The sequence below is a fragment of the Chiloscyllium punctatum genome, chromosome 48 (genome assembly GCF_047496795.1).
Source record: "Chiloscyllium punctatum isolate Juve2018m chromosome 48, sChiPun1.3, whole genome shotgun sequence".
In the NCBI taxonomy this organism is placed as follows: domain Eukaryota; kingdom Metazoa; phylum Chordata; class Chondrichthyes; order Orectolobiformes; family Hemiscylliidae; genus Chiloscyllium; species Chiloscyllium punctatum.
The window spans coordinates 43,007,211-43,031,312 of NC_092786.1; the positions used below are offsets into that span (position 1 = coordinate 43,007,211).

The 24,102-nt window shown below is 42.1% G+C and overlaps 1 protein-coding gene across 5 annotated transcripts in view; it reads left to right on the top strand.

The window, feature by feature from the left end:
* The window catches only part of myo5aa (myosin VAa), a 276,751-nt gene that overhangs the window by 49,831 nt on the left and 202,818 nt on the right, over positions 1-24,102 (top strand). For all 5 annotated transcript variants that reach the window (XM_072565069.1, XM_072565071.1, XM_072565072.1 and 2 more), the window contains exons 2-4: positions 10,518-10,628; positions 17,851-18,022; positions 22,604-22,748. In XM_072565069.1, coding sequence (XP_072421170.1) covers positions 10,518-10,628; positions 17,851-18,022; positions 22,604-22,748 — 428 coding nt within the window. The remainder of the gene's footprint in view (positions 1-10,517; positions 10,629-17,850; positions 18,023-22,603; positions 22,749-24,102) is intronic.

The following is a 24,102-nucleotide window of genomic DNA, read 5'->3' on the forward strand; positions in this document are numbered from 1 at the left end:
ACCAGACTCCGCGGAGTGGGATGGGGTCCCTATAAAAGATTCAAAACGTATCACCACATAATGAAGGGGAAAATAAGACACAGGGTCTCTCTTCCACTCTTGTATTGCAGCTACTTATGGATCCACGTTAATGGAAGCTGGATAATGATAATAAATACCTGGGAATATAAATCAGATCAAAATACTCCAATGTACTTCAATATGAAAAGTCTTGTTCAGTGGCTAAACTCATGCAAAAGTCTGGACACTGTATATCAGATATTGAGTTGAAATACTTGCAATCCATAATTTTAAACATTCATTGGTCACAACCTTTTAAAAGTAGCAGGTAGTCAAAATGACTATGCAATTGAGTGTTTTTCGCAGATTCAGCAGAAATATTGTGGGGTACAGTAGCTTAGTGGTTAGGCTAGTAATTCAGAGGCGAGAGTGTGGTGCTGGAAAAGCACAGCAGGTCAGGCAGCATCCGAGGAGCAGGGGAATCAACATTTCGGGCATAATCCCTTCATCAGGAGGGCTGCCTGACCTGCTGTGCTTTTCCAGCACGACACTCTTGCCTCTGATCTCCAGCATCTGCAGGCCTCACTTTCTCCTGGTAATTCAGAGGCTTATACTAATGATCTGGAGATGAGTTTAAGTCCCAGCAAAAGAACTGTGGATTTTGGAAATCTGAAACGAAATCACAGAGTGTTGGGAAGACTCAGCAGGTCTGTGGAGAGAAAGCAAATTTAACATTTCGGATCTAATGACCCTTCTTCAGAACTCTGTTTTTCCAGCAATGCAGTGACCTGAGGAAATTTAAATTTAGTTAATTAAGTCTGAACCTAAAAGCTAGTGCTAGTAATGATGGTGATAAAATTGTTTGTATTTGTTGTCATGCCAGTCTGTCTTGCTCGTGTTTCTTTTGGGAACGAAATCTGTCATTTTTACCCAGTCTGGCCTGGTATGTGGCTCCAGATCCACAGCAATGTGTTTGACTCCAAAATGCCCGAGCAAACCAGTCAATTCAAGAACACTGCCCACTTCCCTGGGCAAGTAGGAAGATACCATGAATGCTTGCTTTGCCCAATTGACAATGTTCAATTCCCATGAGTGAGTACGAGGGGCATTGACAGTATGGATGCTGGGATGAAGTTTCCCCTCCTGGCAGAGACTCAATCTCAGGGACCCAGTTTAAAAATAAGGATGGGAGAGGGCCTCCTGTTGAAGATGGAGAGAGCTTTTCCTCAGGGTGATAGGTCTGTGGAAGAAACCCAGAGAGCAGTGGAAATGGGACCGTTGATTATCTTGAAGGCTGGGTTAGATTCTCACACCCTTTCCTGGGATATAGCTCATCCCCAATTGCTCTTGGAAATGTGGCTTACTGCGCCATTTCAGGACACAATTAAGAGTCTGGAGTCATGAATAGGCCAAGCCAGGTGAGGATGATTGGTTTTTTGCAACAATTAATAGTCTCAGTGACAGTGGCCTATGAAACTAGCTTATTATGCCAGATTTTTAAAATTGAATCCAATCACAGCCGGTCGGATGCAGCACCAGCAGGGTGTTAGAGGGTGTAAGTGTGGACAGTAGAGTTGATGCCACAATCAGATTAGCCATGATCTTATGGAATGATAGAACAGACCAGGAGGGCCAAATGGTCTCCTCCCACTCATCATTCTTTCATAATACATGTACTGACTGGGAGTGTTTCATACCAAACCTCTTGACTTGGTGTGATATTTCAGTAATCATTAGGCCTGCTCTCTGGATATTGTAGATTGACTGCGGAGTGCTGCTGTGCAAGTGATCTTTCATCCAGTCAGCATTCTTTTATAAAGTGGCTAAGTTTGAAACAGTTTCATAACGCTTTATCAGCTGGCTTTGTCTTTTATAATTGTGTCAAACTAGCTTGTGAGAACAAACTGTCACCTGTGAATTTTAAAATGAGATTTACTTAGCCCTGTCTCACTGCCTGCTGTCATCGTCCATTTCCCTTTTTATCACTTGGCTCTCACAGGGAGTGGCTCTGAAAATAACTGGGTTAATCCCATTTGGTTGGTAAGCAGTTGGAGCACACTACCTGGCAAAGAGATTATGCTGCTTTGCAAACTTGCAATCTCTCGTTAAACCAGAGCAAGTTAAAAGTTTGAGGGGCAACTTTTTCACGCAGAGGGTGGTGCATGTATGGAACGATCTGCCAAAGGAAGTGGCGGATGCTAGTACAATTAACATTTAAAAGGCATTTGGATGGGTATATGAATAGGAAGAGTTTAGTGGGATATGGGCCAAGTGCAGGCAACTGGGACTAGGTCAGATTGGTGTGGACAAGTTTTCTGGTCGGTGTGGACACATTGGACTGAATGGTCTGTTTCCATGCCGTAGGACTCTGATTCTTATCTGCCACAATATCCTCTTGAGTATGCAGGCCCCTTTGTTGGGATTTGCTGCATGTTCAGGAATGTAGATTTTGAGGAGGGTCAGATTCTTTCATTCCTTTTCCGGAATCAGATTTGTATCCAGTCTGGACTAAATCCACTCTGTTTTCACTGTCATGATTTGGACGCACTGTCCTTAAATCGTCATCCATTTTTTCTTCTTTTGGATGCATAGTGTCACATGATAGATAGCTGATGTGGAAATATTGTACAATGGAAATGGTAGATATTGTGGGCAGTGGAGGGAACTTGAAGGGAGAGTAAGTGGAATGTAATTCTGGATTTGCAGTCAGCATACACCGGTGTGGTAGGCAAATACACTCTGAAAAGTCGACAAAACGCCTGGGAAAATTCCATCCTGGAATGAACCATTGGAGAAAAGCCGAGTCACTTAAATTGAAGGAAATCTTGCAGAAGGGATAGAACGCAGAAAGAGTCCCCTCGGCCCATCGTGCATGTGCCAGCTCTGCAAATGCACGTCGTTACCCACTGTCCATTGCCACACAGTGAGGAGCTGCTCCTCCTGTCACAGGCTGGATCTCTGTCATGCTTGCTGTTGATTAAGTTCACTCATGAACCCATTGTCAATTACTTAGAGAGGGAACCAACCTGTGATTGGAGGAGTGCTGAGGACTTAGATAAGTAACATCTGACAGTGAGGGAGCCAGCGGGGAATGGGAGTTTGGTGGAGGGCCAAGAGTTGGGAGGGCTCAGATCCTGAGGGCCAGTAGTCAACAGTTGCTTTACTATGACTGGGAGCAACCTTTTAACCAAGGCAGCCACCTGGGTCCCAGAGTGTTGGGGAGAAGGAGGAGGCTGCGAGGGGAGTATGGATGGGGCAGTGGTGTGAGAGGAGAGACAGGGAGGCTGCAGTGGGATGTGGGGTAGCATGGGAGACAAAAAAGGGGATGGGAGAGGATGGACATTGCAAAGAAGTATTTCAAAGCCATCACTAAAGGAACACACCACCTACTAGCAGTGAGGAAAATCTGAAATCGCTGAAGTAATGAACAATCTACAAGTTATGGTCCTTACACTGGATTAGCAATCCGGAACCCTGCACTAATAATCTGGGGGCTTGGATTCAAATCCCACTGTGACAGATTATCAAATTTAAATTCAACTAAAAAAAAATGGAATGAAAAGGTTGCCTAGGGGTGCCCATGATGGCTGATTTGTCACAAAAACAGGTTCACTAATATCCTGTAAGGAAGGAAATCTGTCATCCTTGTCTGGTCTGGCCTGAAATGTCAATTTTCCTGCTTCTTGGATGCTGTGCTTTGCTTTTCCAGCACCACTCTGATCTAGATTCTGGTTTCCAGCATCTGCAGTCCTCACTTTTACCTACATGTGACTCCAGACCCACAAAAATGTAATTGACACTCAACTGCCCTCTGGGCAATTAGTAATGGGTGATAAATGCTGACATAGCCAGCAATGCCCACATCCTGTGAATGAATAAAACAAAAATGGATATGATGATTCTAGCCTAAGCCTGCAGATGTTCAGGAGTGACTGAGTAACAATGTAGTGGTGATGTACAGAATGCAACATATCGAGTTACATTGAATTCTGAGATCTGAGATACATTAACAAGGCTCGTAACTGGTTAATGCAGTCTGACCTTGTGAAGATGCGATGAAATCATCTTAGTTGCTATGTTACCAACCTAGAAGGTGTGATTAAGGTGATGGCTTTTTGTGTGTAGAAGCGTGTTTCAGTTATTTTGGGAAAATAAAATATTGCTATCTTACCCTTGTGGCCTTGTGCCAATTTAAATACCGTGACATCTTGGACATCTGATGCTTTCATTGGTGTTTTGTGGCTTTAAGATTAATGGATGGTTGATCATTATTGAGGGAATTATTGAATTCTTCAAAATCTGCTTCCGTGTCAGTCTAAACACCACACGCAAAATCACAAATGCTGTTAGTACTGTAATGCGGGTAATGTTAGCACATGTATATGTCATCTCATTGAGGAGTTTGAGTGAGAATGTGAAAGTCTCCAGAGAAGCAGTCAAAAAATAAATTAGTGCCCTAGGGATCTTTCACAGATTATGACTCTTGCGTATACCACACATCCCTGAAGTCAGCTGAGCAATCGGTGCCAACTTGGCCATTTTACACAGTATGTTAATGATTGATAGTAATTTGGCGGAACCTGCACATTTCTGCTCTGTGGGATGCTTGTACTTGGAAGAGAGGAAGGGGGAAGCAGACTCAATAGCTGTCCACTATGAAAGAATGATAAGCCCTTGGCACCAAGGCTTTGACAAAGGGTCAGTTAGGCTCGAAGCGTCAGCTCTTTTCTCTCCTTACAGATGCTCCCAGACCTGCTGAGATTTTCCAGCATTTTCTCTTTTCTTTTCAATTTACAACTGACTTTGATCTCCACTCCCTGCTAGAGTGGACCTGGGAGTACAGCAACTTGAGGTCAGGACTGGAAAAATGTTTCTTTTATTTTTAAAGGCTTCAGAATTTTGGGATGCTGTCTTCTCTGAGTGCAGATGACTGTGTGAAGTTTGTCCAAGAACTTTGCTTTCACTCAAGCAGCCAATTGAATGGTTCTTGTGCTTCCATCTAGGAAGGATGTTCTTGAGTAGGTCTCGGCATATCCCCTGCTCCCGGTGATAATTTCCAAGCCTTTTGTTTCAAAAAGAGGCCAGCTGTCAGATATATTGGGTTTTCATATTGACTAGCTGTGAGGTTACATCTGGAATAGTTGGCATTTGCTCTGTGCCAATTAGCTGAGCAATGACAATGCAGACTCCCCATCTCTTCCCCACTCCAATGGAATCTTGCCAGGAGCACATTGAGAAACCAAAGGAAAAAAGTAACCCAACAATTTTGTATCTCAAGTTTGTTTTGCAAATCATTTTCTGTTTGCTCTAAGTATTGCTGCAGCCATCAGGAACAGTGAACACTCACGGTACACCCTTCCAGCTCATCAGGTTAAATGCTGATGAACCCATTTACTGGTTGCTATGGAGATCCTCACCAGTCTCCAAAATTCTTTTTATTTCCATTGCCTCAAGGGAATGCCACGTGAGCACAAGACTGTACTGTCAATTATGAGCTCAGCACGCTGCCATTTTGTGCAAATTCAGAAGCACGTCCGAGAGTTACCAATAAAAGCAGAAAGTGGATTGATAAGATTTCACAGAATCAAAGTGATACTTTTATTGTGTCCGAGAAATAACTGCTTTCTGATATGGACCGGACTGCTTTCTATAATAGTGTTTCCCCAGTGAGTGCGCAAATGAATGCTTTCAGTATGAGTCTGAATTATGAAGCATATAATGGTGATACCTACACACAGCAGATGATGTGTGTGGAGCAAGGGAGTGCTTTTGCTTTGGAATGTGAGAATCTCTAGCCTTACCAGAGGTGCCCTTCTCCTTGAACTGAGTGGCTTGCTGAGAGACAATTTCACAGAGCAGTCACATTGCTTTGGTCTGGAATAACATAGAGGCTAAACAGTATAAGGACAGCAGACTTCCTTCCTTAAAGGACATTAGTGAACTAGATAGGTTTTGTCACAATGGATAATGATTGTGATGCTGGCCATTGCTGAGACTAGCTCCTATGTTCCAGATATATTGATAGTATCGAAATGCTACCAGTTGATGTGCTGGGATTTGAACCTGAGTCATAAAGCTTGAGTCAGGGCTTTGGGTTATTGGTACAGTGACATTCCCATCTCCCTGTGTATGGGGAATATAAGCCTTTAGTAGCCAACTGGATACCATTTGTAGCCTCACTTTGGTCAGAAATTCATCTCTGGGATCTAACATCTTCAACTCCCTCGATATTGTACTTCTCTGAACTGTCTCCATCATTGGCTTTTTGAAGGTGAAGCAGATAGATAAAGTGGTTGAGGAGGCATTTGGGATATTTGCCTTTATTAGTCAAAGCATTGAATACAAGACCAAGGAGATTATACTAGAGCTGTCTCTAACTTCAGTTAGGTCACAACTAGAGGACTCTGTGTGCTGATCTAGTTGCCATGCTATAGGATGGATGTGATAGCAGCAGAAAGAGTGAAGACTATTCACCCAGGTTGTTAGCTGGGTTGGGGTGTTTCACTAGTCAAGCATAGATTTATTTTTCACATTTTGAGCAAACACAACTGAGAGGGCCCTGATTTGAGGAATGTAAAATTATGAGGGGTGGAAATACGTAAGATGGGAAGAACAGTTTTCTTTTATTAAAGGGGTCAGTAGCTGGGGTTGGGGAGGGCATGAATTTAAGACGAGCAGGAGGTTTAGAGGAGATATAAGGTGAATTTCTTTTCATCCAGAGTGCGGTGGTTTAGATGAACACTTCAAAAATCATAGCATACAAGGTCCCAAGAAAATAGGACTAGAATAGGAGGCTGCTTGATGTCCAGCTCAGATGCGATGGGCTGAAGGGCCTCTTCCTGTGTGGTAAAACTCTATGACCGAGTCATTCTTTAGTTTAAATTGGTTTGGTAGAAGCTGAAGAATCCACACTGAAAGCTGTAACACGGATGGTGTTGTACATCGAGCAACCTTCATTTTCACTCATACATCTAAGAAATGAGAGGTTTTCTTTTAACCAGCCCAGCATGAAATGGATGGATGCAGTGGAGAGTCGGTGAAAAATAACATCAGGTGACCTACCCTCCTTCATAAGGTCTGAAGTGGAGACATTCACATCTCAGCTACTGAAACTGTTGGATGCAGATGCAGCAGGACCTGGGCAATATCTAAGCTGGAGCTGATGTATAACATTCTTACCACACAATCAAAAGAGAATCAAACCATTGCCCCTTGACATTCTGCATCATTTCCATCATTGAATCCCTCCCTATCAAAATCCTCGATCTTACCATCTAGTAGAAACTGAGATGGATGAGCCATATAAATGCAGTGGTTCCAAACACAGGGGCAGAGGGTAGGAATCCTGCAGCGAGTAACTCACCATTTGACTCCCCAAAGACTGTCCACCATCTGCAAAGCATAAGTCAGGAATGTAATGGAAAACTCTTCACCTGTCTGAATGGGTGTAGCTCTAACAACACAACGTCAACACCATCCAGGACAAAGCAGCCCACTTGATTGGCACCCCATCCACAAATATTTGCTGCTGCCACTATTGACGCTCAGTGGCAGCAGTCTGTACTATCTATAAGATGCACCACAGTAATTCACTAGCAATCCTTAGAGAGCACCTTCCAAACCTATGGCCACTTCCACTCAGAAGGACAAGGGCAGCTGATACATGAGAACTGATGAAGGGCTTCTGCCCGAAACGCCAATTCTCCTCCCCCTTGGATGTTGCCTGACCTGCTGTGCTTTTCCAGCACCACACTCTCAACTCTGATCTCCAGCATCTGCAGTCCTCACTTTCTCCATAGGGACATCACCCCCTGTAAGTTCCCCGTCAAGCTGCTTTGCATCCTGATCTGGAAATATATCCCATTCCTTCAGTGTTACTGGATCAAAATCCTGGAATTCTCTCCTTAATGATAGTGTGGGTCTACCTACAGCACATGGGCTGCAGTAGTTAAAGAAGGCAGCTCATCACCACCTTCTCAACTAGGTATGGATACGAAATACTGGCCTTGCTATGAATATACACATTCAATGAATGAATGAAATGGTAAAGACAATACAAAGCTGATAGGATTTGATTTACCACTCAATTAGAATAAACTTGGAATGGAGCACATGGGGTGGTAATTTAGAAAGGGAGGAGATTGCTGGTGAAATGTTATGCCCACCCCATGGCCTGTTTGTTAATGAGAGGGGTATTTAATCTGGGAGTAGGATAATGGATGGGGATTCTACCATCTTTTCTCCTCTGCTCTGATTTCTGTCCATTGTGTCTTGCCACCAACTGATGCCCACCAGACATCTCTTGGTGTTACCGGAGTGGTAGGTGGAGTACTGATAACATTGCAGTTTCGGGTGCAGGAGTCTTGGGAACCTTTTGTGATAATCAGTGTAGCTACGTAACTGATCAGATTAAAGGGTTGAGATATAAACAGTAAGGTGCGTTCAATGTCAAATCGAGGACAGGAAGGGTCATAAAGTTGGGGAGGCAGGAAAATAGATAAAGCGGCAAAGGTGGTTTGTTTTTAAGCACTGCATAATGACTTTATAATTGTTCACTTTCTGGGAAAGAGAGTTTGGCAATGCTGAGCAATTATCACTTTGTTGTAGGGCTACCCACACTATTGGTAACCAGATTTAACTAACTCTGAGAAGTTTAATCGGCAATAACTGTTCAAAAGCAGCTTCTTCTTGGAAATTGTGGGAACGTGAAGGAGAAAATGCCATTGTTGCAACGATAATAATGCTGAAGCACCATTATTGGCAGTTTACCAGCCCGCCTCTTTCTCACTATTAGCCCTGGATGACCTGTGCAATAGTAACTATGTGTTGTTCGAGTGCTGTTACTTTCTTCAGAACAATCTGCCTTAATGTGGCAGTCTGTGTTTGTGTTTTACTTCAATTGTGCTTCCTATATACTTGTGTCAGTCAGTTGTAAGGTTGAACTTGCAGTCTGATATTTGGAACACCAGAAATAAAAACAAGACATTTCTGATGTGGACGGTTTCCTTCTGATTCCCATTTGGTCTTACTGTGGACCCAGCTGATGTTATTACTTGGGAAGTCGGATCCCAGATTGAAACCTGGCTTGATGGATGTTATTTTTGCTTTAACTACACTGTAAAATGCAATGCGGCAGATTTGGCTTTAACAACAGAACACGTGTGCATTATGCAAAAGAAATGAAGAAGAATGGAATAAACCAATGTATTTATATTATAACAAGTTTAAATGTTGTGCAACACATGGTATATTGCTATCTCATTCATCCCAACATCACCCTTTTCCAGTGCTCACACCAAACAGAATTCCCTTATGTATCAGATCTGGAGGGTTTAACTTAACTGATGCTTCAATTCCCAGTCCTGAAAATCTGACAGCCTTTCCCTTGAGTCTTCGCACAACTGAGCTCAGACTTAATGTTCTGGTTAGAAAATTTAAAATTAAACTCCTTACACTGAAGTAACCTATATCTGAAGAGTTCTAAAATATAGCCTTCTTCAAGAGAAAAGGACTTGCATGTCTAACTTTAACCATGACTTCTACAAACCCTGAACTGAAACCAGACATTTTTGTCAGACTGGTTTTTGCATAATTACGTGTCCTTTAATTGAAGTTTGATGCACAGTTGTTCACTCTGTTCACTCAAAACCCAACCAATGAAAATAAACTCCATTTCTCACCAGCAAGTAAACTGTGTTGCATACTGTGTTTAAAAATAAATCCCCATAGTTACAGCAATACTTGGGAGATAATCATTAAACCACTTCACAGGCACAGATCAAAACCAGCATGCCACTACTTCAAAATCCAAATTTATATAATGTACAGAGGAACCTTGATTATCCGAATGACACGTGTGAGTACTTTGTATGGATAATTGAATGTTCGGATAACTAAATGCCGGATAACACAGTTTAGCCAAGCATCGGTACCTTGCGATCTTATTCAGACAATCCAAAATTCGGATAATTGAATGCTGGATAATTGAGGTTCCTCTGTATTATGCTAATGTATCAAAAAGAAAGTTTCTATTTCCTGTCACAGTACACTTTGAAAAGGGCAAAGCTGTTTCCTGTTGTCCAAAAGTTCAAATTAAGAACTGGATTTCATACTTGCTAAACCTTTTTGCTATGTGAGCCCATTTAACACCCCAGACTTTGTGACCCTCTTTTGGGCAAAGGTTCTTAATGACTTTTGGTCATTACATTTGTCAGAACTATACAGTCAGGTCCACCAAGGTTTTTGGTGTGTCAACAAAGCAACAGTCACAATTCCCTTCAAATGGAACTAAGTTGGATGAGAATCGTGCTGAATGAGCCACTTGCAAACATAACACGTGCAGATGGAGAAAGTTGCAGCCACTTAGCCACAAACCCTGAGGAGGTTTTCCTCATTCATCTTGGGACATGCTGAAGATCTGATAGGGTACTGATGGAATTAGGGGTCTGTCATTGGTTTTTAACTCCTTCCACTTCACAGGGCTCATTCTCAAACTGTTCCTGCTGTGTGTGTTACAGTTTGCCAGGGTGTGGATCCCTGATACAGAGGATGTCTGGAAATCCGCGGAGCTTCTGAAAGACTACAAGCCAGGAGACACAGTGCTTCATCTGAAATTCGAGGATGAGCAGGTAAACTCCAAGTCTTGCGTTTTAAATCCATGATCGAATGTGCGCTCACAAGTTTGCCAACCCATGGTCTACCAAATGAATAATTATTGCCAACTTTGAAGTGTATACTTGTCTTCCTGTCACAGAACACAGACGTGAAGGTTTACAATCGCTGTGATGTCCTCCATAAATAATCAAACTTTGGGGTACACATTGCATTTCTTTTTCCCTTGCACTGAACAAGTCAAGATGTGATTGTTTAAGCAGCAATAATGAGTTCATAAATTTAAGAATCCGGGGGGGGGATGTTTGGCACGGTGGTTCTGATTGAGCCGAAATAATTGAGGAACTGCAGACACAGTTTAGACCGGCAAGGATATTCATTCTGCAAACTTTTACACGCCCTTTTAAAATGAGTCAGCTGGAAGTTAGCCCGACCAACGAACTGGCTCAAATATCAAATCAAGTATGAACATGAGGAGTTTCTGCTAATTTATCCATTTGCAGCCCTTCACGGAAGCTGTCCAGTTTTGGTTTTAATTCACCTTGTTTGGAAAATTTATGACATACCTCTGTTGCACTCTGAGGTGGGACTTGAACACCAACTTTCTGCCCAAAGGGAGGGACATTACCACTGAGCTACAGGACCCTGAAGGAAACTTTGTTTATTAGGTGCTTGGGAACTAGCAGAAACTTTTTGAAAAGTTTTTAACTGTCAAATTCACTTGGCAACTGATGGACACACATACACCAATGGCTCTAATGAATGGTTATGCATCATTCTGTAAAGTTATTTTCAGTTATTTTAAAATCTGATTGCTCCCGAAATCTGATTTCAGTTTTGTGACTGTGCAAGCAAGTTTGAACTGTAACTTGATTTGTAACATCACTTGGAGAAAATGAATTGTTTCGACCCAGATTGCCAATTGCACTCAGCATAAACCTTTTCTCCTTTGCCACCTTTTGCCATTTTTAAAAAGCTGCATTCAGTATTTTTCTGTGAATTTACAACACAAACCGGCTCTGTGTATAAACAGAGTGCAGACCTTCTGGGCATGTGGAAATGTTCGTATTTAAAAAACATCAATTCTGAACAAATGTCATCCCTCCCCTGGGCTTCATCCTAAACAGGGTTTTAGCAAAGCTGCTTCAGTTTGAATTCCAAATGCAGCAGTGATGAAAAATTTCAGCGAATCACTTGCACCCAATGGAGCTTTACATCCTACCCAAACAAATATCAATTTGTCAAATGTCTTTAATATGTTGCTCCAATGCGTTTGCAAGACTTCTGTCCATTGCTGGACTATGGCAGAGCCTCTCATCCACCAAACACAGGAGAGAGCCAAAACCTAAAGCAACCTTGTAACTAGAGTAACAAACTGACAAGTTGGGCATGGTCCAACCTGCTGAAATTTTGGAATTTCCAAACATAGAACCATGGACAAAATGAATAACCTTCAGAAAGATGGCACAGGGGCTCAGTGGTTAGCACTGCTGCCTCACAGTGCCAGGGGACCTGGGTTGGATTCCACCCTCAGGCGAATGTCTGTGTGGAGTTTGCACATTCTCCCCCATGTCTGCGTGGGTTTTCTCCGGGTGCTCCAGTTTCCTTCCACAGTCCAATGATGTGCAGGTTAGGGGGATTAGCCATGGGAAATGCAGGGTTACAGGGATAGGGCAAGGAGGTGGGTCTGGGTGGGATGCTCTTCAGAGGACGAGATGGGCTGAATGACCTGCTTCCACACTGTAAGGATTCTATGAAGACATGCAATGTGTTTGTTGGCGGGGAGATGGGTGGTGTATTGATATTGTCACTGGATTAGTAATCCAGACGTCATGGTAATTACTCTGAGGAGCACCAATTCAAATCCCACCAGGACACCCGGTGGCTCTTAATTTCAATTAATAAATCAATAATACTGAAAATGGCAATTGTCATTGGTTGTTGTAAAACCCCATCTGAGATCCTCTAGGGATGGAAATCTGCCCAAGTTTACCCAGTCTGGGCAACATGTTACTCCAGACTTTCAGCAATGTGGTTGGCTCCAAACAGTCCCCTCTTACAATTGCACATCCCTATTTGTGCCTTCCCACCAGTGTCCACAGCCCATGGAAGAATAAATAAAACCAACCAGTGTAATGGACCATTCCATACCCCCAGTAAATATGTCAAGGAGAAAGCCTAGACCCTGACCTTTATCTTAATTAAAGGCAAGTGTAATGTGCTGTGTTTCAGATTAATCTGATCGGTCACACTAACTGGTTTTAAGCAAAACACACTTGATTCTTACCCCCCCAGTTAAAATACAAACAAAAGAAAGACTTTAACTCTATTGAAAAACTTAACAGAATAATCGATTATTTAACTACTAAACAGCAACTGTTCGAACATAGTAACATCCCGTAGACGTACCCTTGGTGAAGGCAAATTCATAAAATGATTGTCTCTCGTGTGCTTCTGGCAGCAGGAAGAGAACCAAGGGTTTTCGCTGTAACAGAGAGATGTAGCAGCTTCAAAACCCCAGCAACTACTGAAAACAAAACTAAAACCCTGGTTCTGTGGGAGCCTGACTCCACCCATTCATGCTGCTTCTTTTGTTCCAAAATTTTTAAAGACCCTAAAGCCTCTCAAGCTGGTTACCTGATTGGCTTGGAGGAGACAGCCTAGTACCTATGGCTCAAAATCACTCTTCCAAACAAAAACAGGAAAAACTACACCTCTTTAAGCCATAGCTTCATCTCAACAGACCAGTTTCCACATTATAACCAAACCGGGGGGCATCTTATTCATTTGGAAACTGACTACGAGCTTTTGGGGAGAGGAGCCTTTGTGCAGATGTCTCTGCCAGGAAATGGAACACTTCTCCACATTTCAACTTCTATCTGTATCCAATCAAACAGGTGTTATGGACTAGGCAGGACCACTCAAAACATTCTAAAGCAGGCTCAGTAAGTGTACAGTGAAGATTACCAGGAGTAAGATACCTAGGTTGACCGCCAGGTTTTAAAGCAGACAAAAATTTATTCACAAAATTACACAATGAAACACAAAGAACAGAATAAAGAACCCCTTCAGAACTCAGTCTGTCCAAACTAGACTTAATTATGTTGTTCTGAATATAACTGTCCCAATAAGCAAACCCCCTTAAACAAAACAATAAAAATGGAATAAATGCTTAGAGGTTGAAGTTAGAAGGCCAGAAGGAGAGAGAGAGAGAGAGCCTGTTTCCACACAGTGGAACTCCTAACTAGTTCTGGACTGAACTGCTCAGCTAGAGAAGCCCAGCAGGTCAGGCAGCATCCGAGGAGCAGGAAGATCGAAGTTACAGGCTTGATGAAGGGCTTTTGCCTGAAACATCGATTTTCCTGCTCCTCGAATGCTGCCTGACCTGCTGTGCTTTTCCAGCACCACCCTAATCTAAACTCTGGTTTCCAGCATCTGCAGTCCTCACTTTTGCCTTGCTCAGCTAGAGAGCTGACCATTCCCCTTTCATTATACAGGTCACTTCTATAACATGACCACTTGAACCTGAAGTCTCCTCTATTTACATATAAACAAAAGGCCTTTCAACATCCTTTTTCATCTCTATACCAAACTAGTCACCTCAGAGTTGGGAGGGTTTTATGACTCCTCTGGAAAACAAAAATCAAGGACACAGTAACCTTGAGAAAAGGAACAGCTTATAGAAAAAAGGGACCAGTTTTGTGACACAGGAAAGTTTGCAATATTCTGCCCCATCGTGTCCTTAACCCTCACTGCAGAACACTACACTGGTATGCCTTTTCTATGTGTCACATTATAAGACCATAAAGACATTAGAGCAGAAATAGCCCATTCAGTTCATGGCCGACCTGATGATCCTCAAACTCTACTTTCCTGCCTTTTTCCCCATAATCCCTGTCCTGATGAAAAATCTGTTCATCTCAGATGATAAACTTTTACCTTGAATATTCTTGACTCTTTGGTTCTCTTAGTTTTGTTTGGTTCTCTAAGTATGTTTGCCAATCAGTGTCAATTTTTGGTCAGTTCTAAATTAGCAACGAATTAGGAATTAGAGTGAAGTAGTCCAATCACATTTTACTTTGAATCCTTCCAGTTATAAGTCACTTTTCTGGTCTGTTGTTTTGAGTTAAACAAAAGATTAAAGAACAACCCTGCGTTATACTTTTTAAAAATTCTTTCTTAGTATTTCCACAGTATTCCCTGTTGATTCCAGGATTTTAACCTCGTGACCGTGAAGGAGCAGGGATACTGCTCTACATGTTCCTCGCTATCTGAGCTAGTCTGTAATTACAACATTGCAAACTGTTTGTGTCTGCAACAAAGTGCTCTGTAGTTCCTGATTTCCTTTATGTAAACATTAAAAGCCAAAATCAAGTTTGAGGAATAGACTGTTTCAAATAGGTTCAAACTTGGTCAGCACCCTTGAGGAGGGAGAAATGTAAACTTCTAAAGGAGTTTAGAAAGTAAACTTTTTGGACTTTCAGGTATTCTGCTGTTTCGAAATCTTGTTTGAATAAATGTGTGACTTTGAATTATTGCATTGTTGTCACCTCAATTTGGTTAGGAATTGGAATTGTTCCCAGGCATGGAATTTGCTTCCTACTGACATAGTCCAGTCTGTGCTGTTACCTGTTGTGCCTTTCCTCAGCTCCTGATTGGCACGCACATTGTAAAATGGGCCCAACTACACACGCTGTTGCTGATAATTTTATTCCAATAACTTTGGCTTGTTAGCGATTAAAAAGTAAAACTTTTAAGATGGGGCAATTAGCAAAGGCTCCATATTCAGGTAATTCTAGTGGTAATTCCTGTCTCTCCCCATTTCCCTCTCCCCACCTCCCCCCCCCGCCTCCCCCCCAAACCCCCACCAACTCTTTACCTAGAGAAGGGAAGGTAGAAACCAGTGTAAAATGGTGTCATTCTCTGCTGCCTGGTCTATTTCCAACTAATAGTATCAGACAGGTATTGTTAACAGTCAGCACAGTCATTTGACATGGCCTGCACTTAAATTCTTCCAGAAAATATTGAGGATTTTATCAGTTGGAAATTGCTGACGAGTGAGTGATAATTTTATGACATGAGGAAACGGAACTTAAGACTATAGTAACAAATCAATCTCATTTATTGAGTTTTTTTTTAAAAAACTGCAGTTCTGAGGTAAATTTCATCTTCAAAAAGCAAAGGAATTCTTCTCCAAGACCAGGCAATGGGGCTATGATGCATGCCTAACGTTTGTGTGTGCAGAGGGAGAGCATGGGCTGTAAGCCACTGGGGATTTTCTTACTCTTTGACACGTGGTCTGCATTTTTAATTAATATGGACAAAAATATTCCAAATTCTGAAATTCTGCCGATAATACACAGACCACCGATATCCACAGGGTTGTAGAAAGCATAATTAAATTGATTGCCAAAAGCAAACCTGTTGCCAGTGTGACTTCTCTGCAGATCTCATCGGAGAACACTCCTTCAATTTTGACTGTCGTGCTTTTGAAAACACATGTTGTCCATTTGGTTTTGCTGGAGCTGTAAAGGCAGAGGTATAATGGAGCCACATCCTTATATTATCATCTTTCGAACAGGGTGATGCCTGAACCCTCCACCTACATTCAGTCTAGTCCAGGGCATTCTCACTGTAGGACCAGTTCAGTTGTGATACGCCTCTATCTCCCGTGTTAATCTGTGGTGTTTGGCAATTCTGAGCAGTTCAGCATGGAGTGGAAGGTCTCCAGACCGTCATTAAACCATGTACCCAAATCAGGTTTGCTTGAGCTCAGACAAACTTAGTGTTGCCATTGCATTTCTTTCAGTATCAGGACAGAAATCAAAATTAAATTCAATCAAAATCTCAAAGTACAGTAAACATGAGCAGTAACAATAATAACTATCCTTCTTCCCAATTGGTCCAAAGAGAGAGGAAACCATGTAATGTGGAAGCAGTCCATTGAGTCCACACCAACCCTCCAAAGAGTATCCCTGTAACCAGGCATTCCCATGGATAATCCACCTAGCTTGCACATCCCTGAACACTAGGGACAATTTAGCACAGCCAATCCACCTGACCTGCACATCTTTGGACTGTGGGAGGACACCGACACAGACGCGGGGAGAATGTGCAAACTCCCCACAGACAGTTGCCTGTGGTTGGAATTGAACCCAGATCCCTGATGCTGTGAGGCAGCAGTGCTAACCACTGAGCCACTGTGCCACCCTAATATTTTTTTCTCTCTCTTTAATAATTTGATGAGGTGGGGAAACAACTCGTTAGCTATGATATTTAGGTCTGATATTTTGCTAGCATTTTGTTTGTTGAATTAGTGGATAGCACTCTGGTCCCAGAGTTAAGAGGTGAGAGTTAACATTCTGCTCTAGAGGCTTCAGCAGTAAAGCCTAGACTGGCAGCTCAGTGCAGGGCTAAGGGAGTGCTGCCCTGTCAGCGATGTTGCCTTTCAGATAAAATGTTCAGTCCTGATAGCTGTAAACAATCACATGGCATATGAAAAAGTGGTTTCTCACCAGTATCCTGGCCAGCATTTATTCTGTGACCAGTATCATAAAAACTGACTACCTTATATCAATCACATTGCGCTCGTTGATACAAATTGTCTGCCAGAATTCCTACATTATGCCCTTTAAAAGTACTGCATTGCCTGTGAAGCACCGTGGCATGTCCTAACGTTGTGATAGGAATTATATAAACGTAAGTTTTTTTTTCTCTTGTGCTTCTTTTCTGTTTATGGGAATATTTGAATAATATCGTGTACTAACTGTGCAGGAGAGCCCTTCTTTGTAATTTCTGAAACAGTTGTGTCCCCCCATACCCACGGGTGATATGTTTTAAGACCTACCGTGGACAGGTCCAGACCTATTCATTTCAATGGGAAATTTACCTACCCAGCAGCCCCCGGTCCCTGGTTCTGGAAGGTTCCCTATAATATGTTTGGGTTGCGGTAAACCAAGGGTAACTGAAAACATGGAAAACAATTCCACGGATACAGGAGACACCTTGTATGCCCGAGCTGACACAACAACAACAACTTGTAATTTTATAGTGCCTTCAACTTAGAAAATCCTGCCAAGGTGCTTCTCAAGAGCCTTGTCCCTGCGATTAAAATGTACCAGGTCATATCACTCCAAGTACCAAGGTACCTCTGTGCTTGGTCAGAAGCTTAACTACCGCATGACATCCGCATCGTTCCATATTGGTTTTGTAAGTTATGCTGTTTTTTTTTAACAACAGGAAACTCAACATAACATCGATCCACAAACTAAGGAGCTTCCACCCCTGCGAAACCCTGACATCCTTGTGGGTGAAAATGACCTCACAGCACTCAGTTATCTCCATGAGCCAGCTGTGCTGCACAACCTTAAAGTACGCTTCATGGATTCGAAGCTCATCTATACTTACTGCGGTGAGTAAGGAATTATTCAGAAACAACTCTGCCCTTGACTTTTTAAAAACATTGGGTGATTTGAACTCAAATTTAATCAGTTACACATTTCTAAGCTTTTTTTTATTGGTTTGGGCCGGGACATTCTTGTTGCTTTCTTGAGGTTCCATTCAAGATTGATCGATGCGAATGTGCGCAGAGAAAAGACCCAATTCATTTTAATTATGACAGCTAATGACAATTACAGAGGCATTACCAACCTAGCTGTCCATGAGTGGTGGATGAATTTGTTGGATTCCAGTGTCTGATGCTCACTGCTGCAAATTTGAAACTAGGTCATGGTACCGCATCTGATTTTACTGGCAATGATATGGTGCACTGCTATTAATGAAGAAAAGCTGTTACTTTTCTCTCTCCAGAAGCAGTAAATGTGTTGTAAATTATCTGTTTTCCGAACGGACCTCTTGAATGTTAATATTGATCTCTCTGTGTACCTTCTCAGCAGCCGTAGCACTTTATCCTGCTCTCTGTTCTGTTCAGAGTCGAAATGTGTGGCGCTGGAAAAGCACAGCAGGTCAGGCAGCATCCAAGGAGCAGAAAAATCAAGGATTTGGGCATAAGCCCTTCATCAGGAATGTGGGGGTGGTGGGGGGGCAAGGGGACCGAGAGATAAATAGTAGGGTGGGGATGGGGAAGGGAGCTGGGAAGGTGATAGGTAGATGGAGGTGGGGGGGATGATGGTGATGGATCAGAGAGAAGGATAGAGTGGATAAATGGGAAGGAAGATGGACAGGTAGGGCAGTGCCAAGTTGGAGGGTTGGACCTGGGATGAGGTGGGGAGGGGAGATGAGGAAATTGGTGATGTCAACATTGATGCCATATGGTTGGAGGGTGCCAAGGTGGAAGATGAGGCGTTCTTCCTCTAGGCATCACGTGGCTTGGATTTTTCGGTGGAGGTGTTCTGTTACCCTGATGCACCTGTAGTATGATCTGCCTGTAAAGCATGGATGACAACACGTTTCACTGTACGTTAGAACACGTGACAGTAATAAATCAAATCAATTCAGTATATATAGTATACATATGTATATAAACTGTGTTATATAAATACTGTGTGATTTTTCTTTCCCATATTGGGAAGATGGACCTTTGGTGATAAATATATACTGTGGTGCAATTCAATTGTTGTTAGTTGGATACTGGATCCTCTTGAAAGAACATTACACTTAGTTTCCCAGAAGGAAAAATCAGTAAAACTGGCAAATGACACATACTTCTCTGACTCGAAGAATACAATCAATGCATTAGTTTCCAAGTCTTACTGCTTTCTCTTTGAGTTGCTTTAAGAGTTGCTAAAAGGAGGCAAGAACTTGAAACATTTTATCTTGTACTTTGACTTCTTGTCTCCTTTTACCAATGTTCAAGTTCTGTACCATCAAGCAAATATTTACATACTTGTCATAAGTTGCAGGCTAATGTTTTGTGACATTATCAACCCATTCTTTAAATGTTACAATTGTCGAACTGACACCCCTTTCTCAGAGGTCAAGTGCTTAATTTAACTCTAAGCTGTGAATCACTATTGGTTTTAATTGTAATTCGTAGCACGTTTGGGATGTTTCACTAAATGCTGTTTAAATATCTAATTTCAAGTTATTGGTCAAACTCCTACTGAGGCTCACTTGCATTTGTTAGGTGCTATATATATTCATTCACGAGGCTTCTACATGAAAACGGATCATGTCCAGGTACTCTGACTTTTTGTATTTAACAATTGAGTGGGTGTAGTAATAGTTCCCTGCTATGTTATCTGTGGCAAAACTTCAATCAGAGTTGACTCATAAGTCAATCAACTTTTTTAAAAATGCAGTATAGATTGTTACGGTCTGAAACTTGGTGTTCTTGTGTCTGTCCTAATAAGTTCAAATTAAAAATGCATCAAAAACATTTCTGTTTTCAGCAGTACACCAACTCTGTATTACAAAATGACTAATATTCCCATATCATGCTGCTAATGGAATAGTTTGCTGCTGGTCTCTGCAGCTTAGTTACTGGATTCAGTGTAGATTTCCAATGGACTTGATCCATTCCCACTCTCTAGATGTCCAGGGCAATAAATCAATTTTATTTTACTACTGCTGTGCAAATTTCTGTTGTGTATTAAGGTTTTGATTCCAATTTCCATTCAGTAGATTCTTGATCTTGGAACCAAGTTGACTCTGAAGGGATCCATGTAATCCACCCATTCGCAGGCAGTTTGCAAAGTTTTATCTCTTGTGCTTTAATCACAGATGGTTGAGATGTTCTGAAATACCAATGCGGGCTATCATGTAACCTCTCACTTCACATTCAAATGCATCGCTATCAGGAAGCGTAATGTTTTGGAGAGAGTCCTGCTTGTTGGTCACAGCTTCCTTTACGTTTGGCAATGTAATACAGGAGTTGTAGCTTCATGCAACATTCATGTTTCAAATGGCTTTGCAACTGACTTCCAGCAAGTCATTTTGTTGCTGCTAATATCCTTCTTGAATTATATTGACCACAGTTGGCAAGGAACCTGCTGAACACATCGAATAATGTGTGACCATTCACATTTGCAATCTTTTGTTTAGGTGAAAGACAATGATTAGATTACAGATTTTGCATGTTTATTTATCTTATGTTTCCAAAATGTTCTCTTCCCTGTGACATTCCACACGCATTTCAAATTATTTCTGCAGCTAAATATTTTATAAATAATAAGCAATTTGCTTGAGTCAGAATTGATTTTGCAATTTGGTTGATTGCTTTTTTATTATTAAAGAGTGAGTTGCGGTAGCTGCTATCCTTTCGGACGATCTGACAACACTTGCACCCAAGACAAGCATAACCTGAATCTGTTTATGGTCAATAGAACAAAAAGAGTGGCACTTCCCTCTGTTACAGACCAAAACCAATGTGAGCTCCCAATCTTAACTCAGATGGTGGTAACAAATATGAATGAGCCACTTAGAATCATAGGAATCTCAGCATAGATTTGGCCCATAATACCTGTGTTGATGTCATGTTGAAATTGGGTTTTTCTCCTCTAATGCCATTTCCCTACATTTTAGAGAAATCGCAGATGGTTGAAATATTCTGAAATGTCACAAACTGGTGGAGGCGATGGCCTCATGGTTTATCACTCGGCTATTAATCTAGAGACCCAGGTCATATTCCAAGGGACCCGAGTTCGAATCCCACCATGGTTGATGATGGAAGTTGAATTCATTTAAAAAACAAACCTGGAATTAAAAGTCTAATGATGACCTTGAATCCAATGTCAATTGTCGGAACAACCTATCTGCTTCATTAATATCCTTCAGGGAAGGAAATCTGGCATGTTTACCTGGACTGGTCTACATGTGATTCCTGACCACAGCAGGTTGACTTTTAACTGCCCTCTGGGCAATTAGGGATGGGCAATAAATGCTGACCTAGCCAGTGAACATCCTCATCCTGTGAAGGAATAAAAAAAATCAATTTCACCCTTTTCAGTGTTTTCTTCAACTATTCAAATGTCTCTGGATATGTGTGGTACCCTTCTCGAATGTGAGGGAACCTGACGAGAGTGAGAACAATAGAAGCTGCCATAAGCCTCTTGCTGTTGCACTCAGGGATTACATGGGGCTACTTAATTGTGGAAAGGATTGCTAGCACATGAAGCTGTACTAACAGCATCTTTATGATGCCTGTCACTACAGTAAAATGTACCAACATCTCTCGCAGGTGTCATTGAGCCTAACAAAGTATTATTGAGAGAGCTGGCCAAAAGCCCAGTTGAATAGAGAGGTTTTAAAGAGTGACTTGGAGAGGTAGAGGTTCAGAGAGATTGGGGTGGCACGGTGGCTCAGTGGTTAGCACTGCTGCCTCACAGCACCAAGGTCCCAGCTTCGATTCCAGCCTTGGGTAACTATCTGTGTGGAGTTTGCACATTTTCCCCGTGTCTGTGTGGGTTTCCTCTGAGTGCTCTGGTTTCCTCCCACAGTCCAAAAATGTGGAAGGTTAGGTGAATTGGCCGTGCTAAATTATCCATAGTGTTAGGTGCATTAGCCAGAGGGAAATGGTTCTGGGTGGGGTGCTCTTCGGAGGGCCGGTGTGGACTTGTTGGGCCGAAGGGCCTGTTTCCACACTGTATGGAATCTAATAAAAAAAATAAAAATAACAAACAGCTTCTCTCTTTCCTCACAGAACAAACTCTGCATCCTGTTGATTGCTGACAGTGTTTTAAAATGTAGGCAGTTGTAGCTGGTTTGTGGTGGTGAATAATATTTTGAAAAGTACTTGGCCAGAGTTGTGCAGTGCTGATTACTGCTGTGCTAATGATACATACTCCTCAGAACTGAGCTTGATATTCCTTAGTCCTTCTGAAAATAAAGATCATTTTCTCTGTACACTGGCTAATCTTAACTGTGGGATTAGTTTTTCTTGTAGGTGACAGTTTTCTTTTATGGACTAATTTGTGGGATTGCATTTTGTTTCTCTCAATCTTACCGACATGAATAATGTACTAATTAAAAATAGTGACAGGAATTCAACTCTTATTGCATTGTATCTATCATTTGAATGTTTTCTGTTTCTTAGGTATTGTTTTGGTAGCCATCAATCCTTATGAACAGTTACCTATCTATGGAGAAGATATCATCAATGCCTACAGTGGGCAGAACATGGGAGACATGGATCCTCATATCTTTGCTGTGGCTGAGGAGGCATACAAGCAAATGGCGAGGTTTGTGCACGAACCCATTCCTTTCCACGGTGCTGTTAAAGCAGAGGAGTCTCTATGATGAGATTTCTAAATACTTGGAAGTGTATGGTAAAAAAGGGCAAAGTCAGTATGGTTTCATCAAGGGGAGGTCATGTCTGACAAATCTTCTAGAATTGTTTGAGGAAGTAATGAGCAGGTTAGGCCAAGGAGAGCCAATGGATGTTATCTACTTGGACTTCAAGAAGGCCTTTGACAAGGTGCCACACAGGAGGCATAGAGTAAGATAAGGGCCCGTGGTGTCAGAGGCAAGGTGCCGGCATGGATGGAAGTTTGGCTGTCTGGCAGAAAGCAGAGAGTGGGGATGAAAGGGTCTTTCTCAGGATGGCAGCTGGTGACAAGTGGTGTCCCACAAGGGCTAGGGTTGGGATCACAACTTTTCACTTTATACATTAACGATCTAGATGAAGGAACTGAGGGCATACTGGCTAAGTTTGCAGTCAATACAAAGATAGAAGAACAGAAAGCATTGAGGAGGTGGGGAGGCTGCAGAAAGATTTGAACAGGTTAGCAGAGTGGGCAAAGAAGTGGCAGATGGAGTACAAGGTGGGCAAGTGTGAGGTTCTCTGGTAGGAGGAATAGACGCATGGGCTATTTTCTAAATGGGGAGAAAATTCAAAACTCAGCTAGTGCAAAGAGATTTGGGAGTTCTAGTGCAGGATTCTCTGAAGGTAAACTTGCAGGTTGAGTCAGTAGTTAGGAAGGCAATGCAATGAGGACATTTATTTTGAGAAGACTTGAATATAAAAGCAGGGATGTCCTTCTGAAGCTCTATATCGCTTTGGTCAGACCACATTTTAGAGTATTCTGTGCAGTGTTGGGCCCCATATCTCAGGAAGGATGTATTGGCTCTGCAGCGTGTTCAGAAGAGGTTCACGAGAATGGTCCCAGGAATGAAAAGCTTAACCTAATGAGGAATGTTTGAGGACACCAGGTTAATACTTGACGGAGTTTAGAAAGATGAAGTTGGGGGGGGGGATCTATTTGAAACGTACAGAATACTGAATGGCCTGGACAGAGTAGATGTTGGGAAGATGTTTCCATTGGTAGGATAGGATTTGAGGGCATAGCTTTCGAGTAAAGGGAAGATCTTTTTGAATGGAGATAAGGAGAAACATCTTCAGCCAGAGAATGGTGAATCTATGGAATTCATTGCTGCAGAAGGCCGTGGAGGACAGGTCATTTAAGTATATCCAGAACTGAGATAGATAGGTTCTTGGTTTATCAAGGGATATGGGGAGAATGCAGTTGAGAAATGTATCAGCCATGGTTGAATGGCAAAACAGACTTAATGGACTGAACGGCCTGATTTCTGCTC